The sequence below is a fragment of the Phaethon aethereus genome (genome assembly GCF_964289735.1).
Source record: "Phaethon aethereus genome assembly, chromosome: 25".
In the NCBI taxonomy this organism is placed as follows: Eukaryota; Metazoa; Chordata; class Aves; order Phaethontiformes; family Phaethontidae; genus Phaethon; species Phaethon aethereus.
In genome coordinates, this window is record NC_138601.1 from 5,215,979 (window position 1) to 5,227,769 (window position 11,791).

The window sequence follows — 11,791 nt, forward strand, 5'->3', positions numbered from 1 at the left end:
GCTGAAGCCCTAAAAATCAAAGCGTGGTTAAGAAACAGGAATCCTAACGGCTGTCTAATTTCTATAAGTGACAAGCCCACGGCCTGGGGTGGGAACCCTCCGCTCCCCTTGTGCTGTACGCCGACCGGGAGGGCCCAGCACACCTCCCCACCCTCCTCCCCGAGCAGTTTCCCAGGCCGTCAGTGGGAGACGACAGCGTTTGCATGCAGGCTGCTGCGTGTGCCGTCTCGCATCCCAGCACGGCGCTGGCTCGGCGGCAGTGACATGCTCTGAGGGTGGTGGGGGATGCGCATCGCACTGGTTCTGTTAACCCTCTCCAGTTCCAGACTCCCCCCCTCCTCCCCAAAATCCTAAAGCTCTACTTGTGCCCCTCCCAAGGCGTCACAGCTCCTCCGCTCGTGTACAGTGACGGTTCTCCTGTGAGCCCCCTCTGAGCTTCCTTGGGCTGGAAAGGGTTAATGGAAGTCACACCACTCCTCTTTCCGTGTGTGCACCGGTCTGATCTAGGAAGGGATGTTGGTTAATCTGGAGTTAAGTCAGATTGAATCACACACACCGATGTCAAAACTGGTTCAGGAAAAGGGGGAAAAAAAAAAAAAAAAAGAAAAAAAGGAAAAAAAAACCAGCTACCTGAAATCACAGAACTTTGGAAGTTCAGAAAAATGTCTCTCCTATAACTTGTTTTAAGTTCATTTGCTTAAATCTCTTTTCTTATTTAAAGCCAGTTCCTAACAGTAGTTTTTCCACCTCTGCCAATCTCACCACCAGTGATGCCAGCTCATTTCCTGCACTCAAAAGGATTCCAGGTTGTGGAAGGCGCCGGGCTCGCCAGTGCAGGGTCCGCTCCTCCCCGTCCCTCCCCGCAGGGAGCCCTCAAAACTCAGCCTGCAGGTCCCGCGGTCTCCCCCGTGCACCGACCGGCAGCAGTCACGTTTTTTTGAGAAGATATATCGGATAAGAAGGCATGAAAGTTCCTCTAAGTACTTCCAGGCTCAACCCTTCTCCAGTTCTCACTTGAGCGAGTGTCCCACTCCTCCCGCGTCGCCATCCCTTCACTTCCTCCGGTCCTTCTGTTTGCGCTCCTGCCGCCGGGCCTGCTGGTCAGCCACGGCGCGAGGTATCAAAATGACGCTGCCGTCGCTGGCGTACTGCAGGGCGTACTGGCTGGGGGAGTAGGGCTGGCCGTTCTCGTCCCGCAGGCGGCCGAACACTTCCTGGTAGAGGTTCTGCACCTTTTGCTTCATCTGGCGGATGGATTTGAGGAATTCCACCTTCTCCCTGAGCAGTTTGGACTTGTCCCGTTGCAAGTCCTCGACGTCCCGTTCCAAGTTGAGGATGGTGTCCAGTTTCCTCTTGCGGCAGTTCTGGGCAGCCATCTTGTTCTTGCCTCGCCTCCTGATGTCGCGGATCAGGCTCAGCTGCGCCTCACTGAGCTGGTACTTGGAGAGGAGCTCGTTGAACTCCTCCACCGGCAGGTTGATGATCTTGTCGTTGGTGAAAGGGATCTTCATGGCTCTGGCTCGATGCTCGTCCCTGCTCATCTGCTTATCCAGGAACTCGGACGGCTTCTCCTTGCTGCTCTTCTTCCCCGCGCTGGGCAGTTTGGGCTCCTCGGGATCCAGGGCCCCCGGCGCCATGTTATAGGTGTGGTTGTGGCCAACGTGCTCCAGGTAAGGCAAGTAATGGAGCTGCGACGGGTCCTGGTAGCTCATGCGGCAGAACTTGCTGTACTCTGGCTGGTATCCAACCGCCCCTTCCGCTTCTTCAAAGTCCACGTTTTCAGAGTCTGAGCTGTAGCCAACAGCTCCTTCCTCAGTAAACGAGGAGGAGGAAGAGGATGAGGAGGAAGAGGAAGACGAGGAAGAGGAGGAGGCTTCTGAGCTGCTGAGAGAAGCAGGACTGTGGCCAGAATCCAGAGAAAGACCTGAGTCTGAATCAAACTCCTCTTCCAGCTGCGAGGCCTGCACTGGGTTGAAACCTTCTTCAATCGCCAAGTCCATCAAGCTGATCTCATCAAGCATGGCTTCATCTAGAAGACCTCCCAGCGGGTCTGGCAGCTCGGGGCCAGCCGTCTCGTTGACCGTGCTGTTCAACTGCGGAGGGAAGAAGATGCCGCTCAAGTTGGTGGAGCCAAAGGTGGTGTTGAGGCCAGTGGAGTTGTCCGGCGCCAGCTGGAGCAGGGCCGAGCTGCCGGCCATGGAGGGGCTTTCGATTTCTGAGCTGAAGAGGGAGAAGTCCTGTGAGCAGCTACCCAGAGAGGCCTGATGCAGGCTGACATTCTGATTGATGGGAGTGTTTGGAGCGAGGCTGTAGTTAGAAGTCAGCAGGTCTCCACTCGTGCCGTTGTACAGGGTTTCAGCGGTTGTGTTGTTCACTTCCATAGCCTAGAAGAGATGCGAAACAGTTCAGTAAGTGAGCTGCGCTCAAGCCCTGCCTTTCCTCGGTGCCCTTCGCTCCTGGCGTGTGCCAAAAAGAGAGAGGACAATGATTCTAGATCCCACAGAAGGAGCTCTCTCCAGCAGCCCAGCATCATCCACCAGCTGCAGGAGGGTTAAGACAGCAGCAGCAACCGCCATGCAGGTGGCACCATGTCACCAACGCAGCCTGGGACAGAACCAAGCCAGCTGCGACCCACCCCAACCACGATTGTCCAGGAACTGGGTGCTTGGGATGGCCATCGAACTTAAATTCAAACGGAAGAGCAACACGCTGCTGGAGGGGCCAGCGCCTTCCCGCAGCCCGCTCTCGAGCTCACCTGCATTTCCATGATAGACATGAGGTCCTGCCACTGCTGCTCCAGATCGAAGGGCGACTCGGTCTCTGTGAGGAGAGGAGACAGCAGGCTGGTCTGGATGTCCGCGGACCTGCTCTCGCCGGGCACGGCTTCGCTCAGGGTGGAGACATCCGCAGCTGGAAACTAACCACGTGAGGCACAGTCAGTCCCCGGCTGATCAGCCGCGGCCAGGGAGGCAGCAATCCCGAATGCCCTTCCACCTCCGCGCGGGCAATCGCTTCTCCTTTGTTCAAAGCAAACTGGTTGCAGCTATTCCTCCACAGTTCACTATGAACTAATTAGAAGCAAAGCCAGAAGTCTTTAATTAATTGTGACCACCCCAGCACCCACCCCTCTCCACTGCCAGTTTCGCAGGCATGACGCCTGGAGCCTCCTTAAGCAGGCTAACCCAATTTACTGCCGGTTCTGCGGTCTGGGTTAGGGGTAAAAGCAGCACCAAACCCCGGCGAGCGAGCAAGGAGAGCCGCCGCTGCCTCCGGATCTGCTGAGGGCTGGAAGCCGTTGCCCCTCTCCACTCACCTCCGAATTCTCCCCGAAAGGGAAGGTGGCCTCCAGCAGCCTAAGGCACTCCTCCAGGGACAGGGCTGTCTGATCCTCCGCACCGGGCACCTGATGTAAAACACAAGCAGCCGTAGCCCCGGGATTAGGGAGGTGGTGATGAGAAATGAGCTCCTTACAGCAGGGCTTTATTACAGCGCATCCAAAAAGAGCCAGAGGCCCCACCCAGTGCTTCGCAGACTCCATCCTCCTGCTCCGGAGAGCGTCAGAGCGGCCCCCGAGCACAGCGGGGAAGGAAACGTGCTGCCTCTGCTCCCAGCGAGCCTCACCTACTGCCAGCGCAAGGACTCGGCTACCGGCTGGAGGGGACTCTGCGCCTACCCGCACGCCACTGCCTCTGCCAGACAACCAAAAGGCACAGCAAGAACCGGCTGCCCTCGTCCTAGCGCCCTGCCGACGGTGACATGGCCATTACCCTGCCTGTCTCGCTGCGGCTCCCCAGCCCAGCAGGCAGCCTGCGCTTTCCCAGCATCAAAACCTCCTGTCCGCCCGGACAAATCCTTATCCTGCAGCTCAGCAGATCCCCAGTGACAGTCACAGGCGATGCTGCTCGTCCCGATGGCCGACCAGAGGGCCCCTCGCCTCCCCTCCGCCTCGGCGGGAGCACAGACCCCCGGCACGCTGCATCACCGCAGGCACAGACCCCAGCCCAGCCGGCCCGGGGGTGTTACCTGCGCAGGGAAACTCTCCCCAGTCTCTCCATCAACTAGTAGGTTTCTATCCAAGATCTCATTCCCTCCGCTCCTCCAGCTGTCCCCACGCTCCCTCCCATCGCTCAGCTCTTTGTCCACTTCGCTCTCTTTCTGACGGTGGCTGTAGTCAAAAATCTCTCGCCCAGCGCCGAGATCAATATCCTGTCTCCACAGGATGTCAATCAAATCGATGTCCTGAAAGACAGACCACATTTCCTTCAGCCCTGGGCAGGGTCCCCACCCATCGGCCCCTCCCAGGGGACACCCCCCACCCCAACCCGACCCGCAGCCCACCCGCCGGGCAACCCGCTCTTCCGCCCGCCTTCCCCCAGTGACCCGGGGCTGTTCTGCCTCCCGGGATCCCCGAGAGCGGCTCTGCGGTCTCTGCATGGCGGGTGAGGCCGGTTCTCCGTTCCCCACCGCCCATGGCCGCCCGTCCGTCACCGGGAGAGGCGGCTGGGGCCGCCCGGGCCCACGTCGCGGCGGTGGCTGCGCCGTGGCCGCCTTGCATCAGCCCGTGGTGCCATCCCGGCCATTTGCATAAGGGGTGGGGTGCGCCGGCAGGAAAATCCCCGCATTTCCACCCACCTGATGCAACTTGAGCCGCCGCCGCTCTGCCCGCAGCCCCCCGGGCACCCCCAGCCACCCCCCCGGCACTTCCGCCCGCCCGCGCCTCCCCCGGCTCCCCCCGCCGGGTCGGCAGCATCCCCGCAGCACCGGGGAACGGCCGCCCCCCCTCTCCCGGAGCGGCCCCCGGTACCTTTCTCATGTCCCCCAGCTGCCGCCCGGACCGCGGAGCACGCCGATCATGGTCCCCGGCGGCGCGGGGCGGGGGGGAGGCGGCGGGGCGGGCTGGCCGGGGCGCGGCGACGCGCACGCATCGCCGGCCGGGGCGGCTGGGGAGCCGCGCTCCGCCCCGCCCCACCGGCCACAGGTGCCCGCGGCCCCGCTGCGGCGGCAGGAGCCGCCCCCAGTGCGGCGGCGGCGGCGCCCCCCGCTCGGCTGGGCCGGGCTCAGCGGGGCCGGGCTCGGCTGGGCTCGGCCGGGCTCGGCTCCCGCCGCCCTGCCCGCCCCTCCCCTCCCCCGCCGTTACCTTGGCTGCGGCGGCCGCCAAGCCCCGCCCCCTTCCCCCGCCCCGCCGGGATGCGGCGCCGCCGCGCCACGCCCCTTCCACCTCCGCCAATGGCCCGCCAAGCCCCGCCCCGCGCACAGGCGGCGGCTACCGCCAATCCCCACCGCCGGGGGCCACCGCCCCGACCAATCCACGCCGACCGGCACCTCTGCCTCGGCCAATGGGCGGCGGAGCAGCGGCCGCGCGGCGCCCACCGGGACGCTCCGCCCCGCCCTGGCGCAGCGGGGCCGTCGCCCCCCCCCCCAGCCCCCCCCCTCCCCGGGCGCGGCCTCGCCCTGCACCGCGCCGGCCCGCACCGCCGGCGGGGGGGGGCTCGTCCCGGAGCGGGGGCTCCCCGGGGACGCAGGGAGGAAAAGCAGGCCGGGGTGACCTTGGCTCGCTCCCCAGGGAGCCCCCGGCCCGGAGGGGGCCAGCCTTCTTACCCCCGCCCCGTGCAACGCGGGGGCAAAGCCCCCGCTTTGTCCCGCCCCGACCCTCACACCGGGCACGGCCCGCCCCGGGACCGAGCAGTAACCACGGCCGCTGGCGAGGCAGGGCCAAGTGTAAGGAGATCCCCCCTACCCCGGCTTGGGCGGGGGGGGCTTTGTCACCCGGGGCCGAGGTTGAGCCCCAGCAGCTCATCACATGTCTGACGGCGGCATATTTTTATCCTCCTGTTGTGGAAACGGCGCAGGGCAGCGGTGCCTCCCGCCTTCCCCACCCCCAATGCTGCAGAGGAAAGTACTCGGGATGAGACCTAGCTTTGTCTTTAGCCTAACAAGGAATGAGCACCCCCGGAATTGGAAGGAAAAAAAAAAAAAAAAAAAAAAGGAATTCCCCCGTTTTGGATGACCCCCAAGCTGTCAGCCAGCGCCCACTGCAGCACCCCAGAGCCCTGCACCGCACCCAAGGGGGAGCTCCAGCTCCTAAAATTGTAACAGCCATATTCCCCGAGCAAGGTCGTGCCTGGCCCACACGACTCACGGGGAGTCGCGAGAGTTTAAGTGCCAGGAAAAGTCATGGAAAAATTTAAACCCCAGCCCTAAAGCCGTCTGCATATAATCATCGTCCACCTAATGAGAGAGGGGGAAGGATCGAGCCCTGCAGGTGCCTTCCAGAGACAGGAGCTGCATCGCTCACACAGTATTCCCATCGGAAAAGGCTGGGCGGCTGCTCAGCACCAAACCAGGGAGTCAAGGTTCCAGACAAAGACACCAAAAAAAACCCCAACAACCAACACCCCCAAAAAAACCCCACTGGGGTAATGGTTTGAAATAAGACTCGGTGCTTTGAAGCCTCACACCAGCAGCGAGTACGGTCTTGCTGGCCCCGGGGGGGGGGGGGGGGAAGAGAAGGCGATGTGACGGTGCGACGGTGTGACGATGTGACGTGGGTGTGCGAGGCGGGCTCGGCAGACGGGATTTCCTGGCGCTGGGTGCCCGGGCGCTGTGCCCCCGGCAGCGCAGCACACCTTGCAGGTGCAATGACACCCTCCCCTCCTGTCCAAACCAAGGGTTTGGGGGGCAGGGGGGAAGGAAAAAAAAAAAAAAAAAGAGATGGAAAATAGAGATCTGAGGAAGAAGACAGATGCCTGAACACCCGGATCAGGGATGGTGCAGACTCAGATCTCCCCACCCTTCCCCGAAGGAGCGACCGGAGTGAAACTGCAGCGCGGATGAGCGTGCTTCCCACCCGGCATCGCCCAGACCAGACAGGAGTTTTACATGGCCCGAGCTGGCCGGGTTTGCAGCTGCACCCTGTGCACGGGGGCTCGCAGCAAGCATGGCATTCAAGGCAAGGCTCTGTTTTAAGACAGAAATAAACAGGCCTCTGGAAAACAGCAGCGTTACCGGCCTCGCGCCATGCAAATCTGCAGCATTTCTCTCTAGAATCTGATCCTGGTTTCTCTGTAATGCACTTGAAAGGCTCCCCAGACCCAAGGCCCTCAGCCAAGAACACCAGACTTGGGGAAGGACAGCAAAGCCTTTCACGGGCTGCGCGTGACCTTGTACGAGGCATTTCATCAAATTCATCCCCATTCTCAAGACAGGGAATCACCCCTCTCGATTATCAGGAAGAGGCTGAATGTGTGAACATTTGCCTTGTGTTCTGCGACCCTCTGCCCAAAGCTCCTCTCGTTGAGAACTCCAAGGTCACCGGTTGCAAACCCAAAGCAGGGTTTTTTACTCCTCCGGCATCAGGAGATCCCCGTGGGAGCAGGAAATCTGCCCGCAGGTACAGCCGAGGCACCATCCACGCTTCCTACCATGGCATCTCACTGATCATCTGTCAATACTAGACCCGAAACAATCATCACCTTTGTCCCTCCGGCGTGCATGCGTTCACACCGCTTTCCTCACTCGATTCCCTGCCTGCTGCTGCGCTGAAGCCACATGACAAAAGCCCCAGGCATCCACGACAGCTGCCTGCAAAGCTGCCGACCCCTCGCTGCAGGGGACAGGGGTGGCAGCAGCTGAATTCGGCTCTCCCCATGCCCAGACGCCTCAGCAGCTCATCCGAGACACGATTTACGAGACGCAAGAGCGACGCTGGAAGGACCCGACGCTGCAAATCAGCACTAACATGCCCCACACCACGGCCAGGGAGACGCTGAACATGCCGTGACAAAGAGAGCGGTGCCAAAAAGGAAAAAAAGAGCAGCAGCTCCCGGGGACCAGCATTGCATCACAGCCTCCGAAAGGTTGTGCTCAGACAGAAAAAAAAATAAACCGCTTTCCAGTTCACCTCTCCCCACCCGCCTGTGATGAAAACCAAGCAATAAACATCTCCACTGGATGAACTCCAGAGCCAAGTAACCCAACCGCCCGCTCGACACCTGGGATGAGGCTGTTACCCAATGCCCCTGTTTATTTCCCAGCCTCGTTTCATGGGTTTCACAACACAAAGCTATGCGCACAGGTTGAAATGCTGACCCCAACCCTTTCCCCCTCCTTTCGCTATTACTCTCAGACCAAGAATAAAACAAACCAAAAGGAAAAACCACCTCACACATACTCCTGGAGCCCTCTAACTGAACTGTAATTTAGTATTACGCCATTCCCAAGAGAGGACCCACTTTTCCCAAGTGCTAAACACACCCAAGGTACAGAGCACCACTCCCTCGGATGGGTACCAGCAGGCAAGAGCCCTCCTAAGGGGTCCCCTTCCCTCCCGCCACAGGCGAAAGAAGGTCCTGCCTACCTCTTTGGTCAGGTCTCCGTTTGCCGGGGCAGCCACCGCTCCCAAATCTTCCAGTTCTTCCCCAAAGCCCTGCTCGGCTCCGCTCTCCCTCACCCCGTTGTCAGGACTGCTCCCATCCTGCAGGCCGCTGCTGTTCTCTAGGGCGATGCCGGTGCTGGGCTGGCTACCAGACACGGAGCCTTCGGAGTCTCTGTGCACCAACCAGGCGCTGACTTCAGTGGTGGGCACCTGAAACCTGTCCAGGGCCCTCACCTGGTTGAGCAGCCTGCGAGCAGTGAAGTAATAGTCCAGGTCTACACTTTTTGGGTGGATGCCATATCCATCCAAGGTGTTACGCAGGTTATGAAACTGGGTCTGGGTGTAAGCGGAGCTCTGGCCAAGAATGATCTCCCGCAAAGGGGGGAGCTGCGAGTTCAGGTAGGTGTCCACGTCCACGCGAACGCCGATCAAGCTGAGCAGGATGGTGAACTGGATGAGGCCTTCGGTGAAGTATTTCTTCAGAGAAAGCATTTCTGGCGGAGGAGAAAAGAAAACAGGTGGAGGGTTTGGGAATTTAAAAAAAAAAACACGACACAGAGCGTCTGATGAATTCTCCACACAACAGGTTGGTTGGGTTTGTTTTTCCTCTGCCCCACTTTGAAACAAACAAAATAAAGCAACAACTTTGGCATTCAGGTTATCGCTAAACAACAGGATAAAAGTTTAAAGAACATCTAAGTCTTTGGGTTCAGGACGACTTTGTTTTTCTTTTCAAATTCTGGAACTCACTGGTCAGCCAGCAGAGTGTAATTAAAGATTTAAATCTCGAGAAGCAACAAGCCCTCTCCAGAAGACAGCCTCCACCCTCCCTTGCCCTTTCCTTTTCTTCAGAACTGTTTTACAACACAGATCATGCAGCTACATAAAAATCCACGTGACTTACTGTCCAAAAACTCCACATACAGCCACTTCCTCTCGCCCCCCCCAACTCCCCACGCTCCAGGACGGGGTCTGCTCCCTCCAGACAACCGGCTGCTCTTCTTTCCTCTCTTCTGGTCTGCGAAGCTTCTTGAAGGAAGCCGTTCAGGAGTCAAAGTTCGCGATCATGGCGAGGTCTAACGACTCCTCCGCTTCTAGCTGCAGTTTCAGCAGCAGCTGGAATATAAGCAGACAGCGAACGCGGTAACGCGCCGACCGGGCACCACCCTCCGCGCTGCACATGGACCCGCTCCACCGGAACACGGCGGGCCCCCACGCGCGGGCCCCTGGGGCGCCGAGCCCGAAAAAGTCCCTGGAAAAGCGGATTTTCCGGACACGACGCGGGCACAGCCGCACGGCGGGGTTACCTTTGCTGCCCATATTGTCCATACTTCCCCTCCCTGCGCTATTCTTAGGCTGGTGCGTCAACTTCCCCTCTCTCTGAAGGAATCCGGCTCCGGCTCCCTTTCACTCCTGAGCCCAGTTTCCAGCGGCTCTACAAAAACCCGTCACGGGCTTTCCACGGGAGGCAAAACCTCCCGGGCTCGCCCCCGCCCGCTGCGGCCCTCCCGCCCCCAGCCCGGCGGGGCGGCTCCCGGTGCCCGGAGGGAGCCGCCGGGAGCCGCCAGGCCCCGGCTCTGCCCGCTCTCCCCTCCCGGGGGGTCCCGGCGCTGCCGGGCGGGGGGGCGGCGGGACCATGTGCGCCTGCCCCCCCCCCCGGGCCCTTTAAGATACTCCCCCGCCCCGCGCCTCGTGACCCGCCCCCCCGCGCGGCCTCGCCGTCCCTTCAGCGCCGCCCCAGCCCCGCGGCCCGGCCCGCACCCCTCGCACCGCCACCGCCGCCGCGGCGCCAGCCCAATCCGCGCCGCCGCCCAGGCCGCTACCCGTTCGCCGCCGCCGCCGCCGCCGCCGCCGCTCGCTCCCGGCCCCGGCCCCGCCGCCACCGGCCCCGCTCCCGCTCCCCGCCCTGGCCAACCACCTCCCCCTCCCGCCTCGCGCGGCGCCGCCGCCAATCGGCGCCCGGGAAAGGGAGGCGGGACGAAGCGGTGGGCCAATGGAAGGTGGCGATGAGGCGTTGCTCCCGCCCCCGCCGCCGCCTGGATAGGCAGGCTGGACGACCAATCGGCGTGCGGACAGCGACGCTGGCCCCCGTGCTTGGCCCGGCGGCTGCACGCTAGGCCCATCGGAGAGGAGAAACGAGCCAACGCGACCCGCCCCCCTCAGCGATTGAGTGACAAGACGCCCGCCCAATGGAACACGAAAGCTCCGCCGAGCGACAGCGGCAGCTGCCAATGAGATGACCTGCGGGAGCCAGCCGCCCGTCTGGGCGCTTGACTGGCAGCGGCGCGCACCAATCCCTGCGACGCAGAGTCACCGCCCCTTCGCTCCACAGCTGTTGCCATGGCACCGGGTGCCCCAGGCCCCTAGCGCAGGGCGAGGTCCAGGGCCGCCATGGCAAAGTCTCCATCGCCCCGCAGGCCCCACCACCGCCTCGGGGGCCCCCCCATGTCCTCAGGGCCCTGAATCCCCACACCTCCTGGGGGCAGAGGGAGCTTTGGGCTTTCTCTGGGGCCACACCACAGCGGGGCCTGTGGCAGGAAAACAGCTCCTCGGCCTTGTCTGCCCCCCCAGAGCAGCCCAGGGGCCTCCCCTGCACTGCCACAGGCCCTTGGGCTGATAAGGCTGTCTAAACATGACCCTGGCCCGCGCTCATCCGCAGCCCTCGCAGGTCCCCGGCCCCGCACAGGCATGAGGCAGCCGCTGGAGCCACTTGCAGACGGAAGGACTGAGTCAAAGCCGAACCCAGAGCTTCGCCTCAGGCCTTGCAGTGAGTCAGTGGCGGGGCTGGGAGCAAAGCCAGGGCATTGCCTGTTAACCCCATGCTTTACTTTCTTCATTGCTCCAGCCCTTCGCTAATTAAGAGTCTTTAATTTCATGCTCGGGCAGCTGCCCAGCCAGCATACCCCTGCTCATTACGCCCAGGCCTGTTTTCGGGTTGAGAAAAGCAAGCTCTCCTGGTCGGCTGCTCCTTGCCTGTGGCAGTGGGAGCTGCCAGAGGAGCAAATGGCCGTGTCAGGGAGGGGCAACTCCCAGCCCTGACCTGGGCTGGCCAAGAGCCATGGGGAGGGGCAGAGCCCCGGGGGGGCACTGTGACCCCAGGGTGCTGGTCCTTGGAGCAGGACAGGGCTCCCCACCACACAGACAGAGCTGACGCCTTTTGGCTGCTCGCAGCCACCTGCAGCTTACGTGCCAGGGACTGTCCGTGTGTCTGGCCATCCCTTGTCAGCCTAAAACAGTTGTGCTGTCCGTGGATCGTCCCACGAGTGCTGCTCCTCATCACGGGGAAACCCACTGGCCGGTTTGAGCTTGACCAAGCAACCCAGTTCTTGACATTCAACGCCTTTTGAGACAGCAACTACCCAGCAGAGCTGAGGGAAAGACTGCAACTCATCCCAACGACCTTACCAGGTGCCCGCC

The 11,791-nt window shown here is 61.6% G+C and overlaps 1 protein-coding gene across 3 annotated transcripts; it reads right to left on the reverse strand.

The window, feature by feature from the left end:
- Positions 1 to 67: 67 nt before the first annotated feature.
- NFE2L1 (NFE2 like bZIP transcription factor 1) lies at positions 68 to 8,866 on the reverse strand (the record flags this gene model as incomplete). 3 transcript variants are annotated; one of them, XM_082010448.1, is made up of 5 exons in its annotated part: positions 68 to 2,384; positions 2,756 to 2,917; positions 3,314 to 3,403; positions 4,024 to 4,206; positions 8,357 to 8,866. In XM_082010448.1, 5 exons carry the CDS (start codon positions 8,864 to 8,866, stop codon positions 1,053 to 1,055), a joined length of 2,277 nt encoding a protein of 758 aa, XP_081866574.1. In that variant the 3' UTR covers positions 68 to 1,052. The 3 variants fall into 3 exon arrangements, with proteins under 3 accessions (XP_081866574.1, XP_081866573.1, XP_081866575.1); XM_082010447.1 differs by having other exon boundaries at positions 4,024 to 4,239; XM_082010449.1 differs by lacking the exon at positions 3,314 to 3,403 and having other exon boundaries at positions 4,024 to 4,239.
- Positions 8,867 to 11,791: the final 2,925 nt, after the last annotated feature.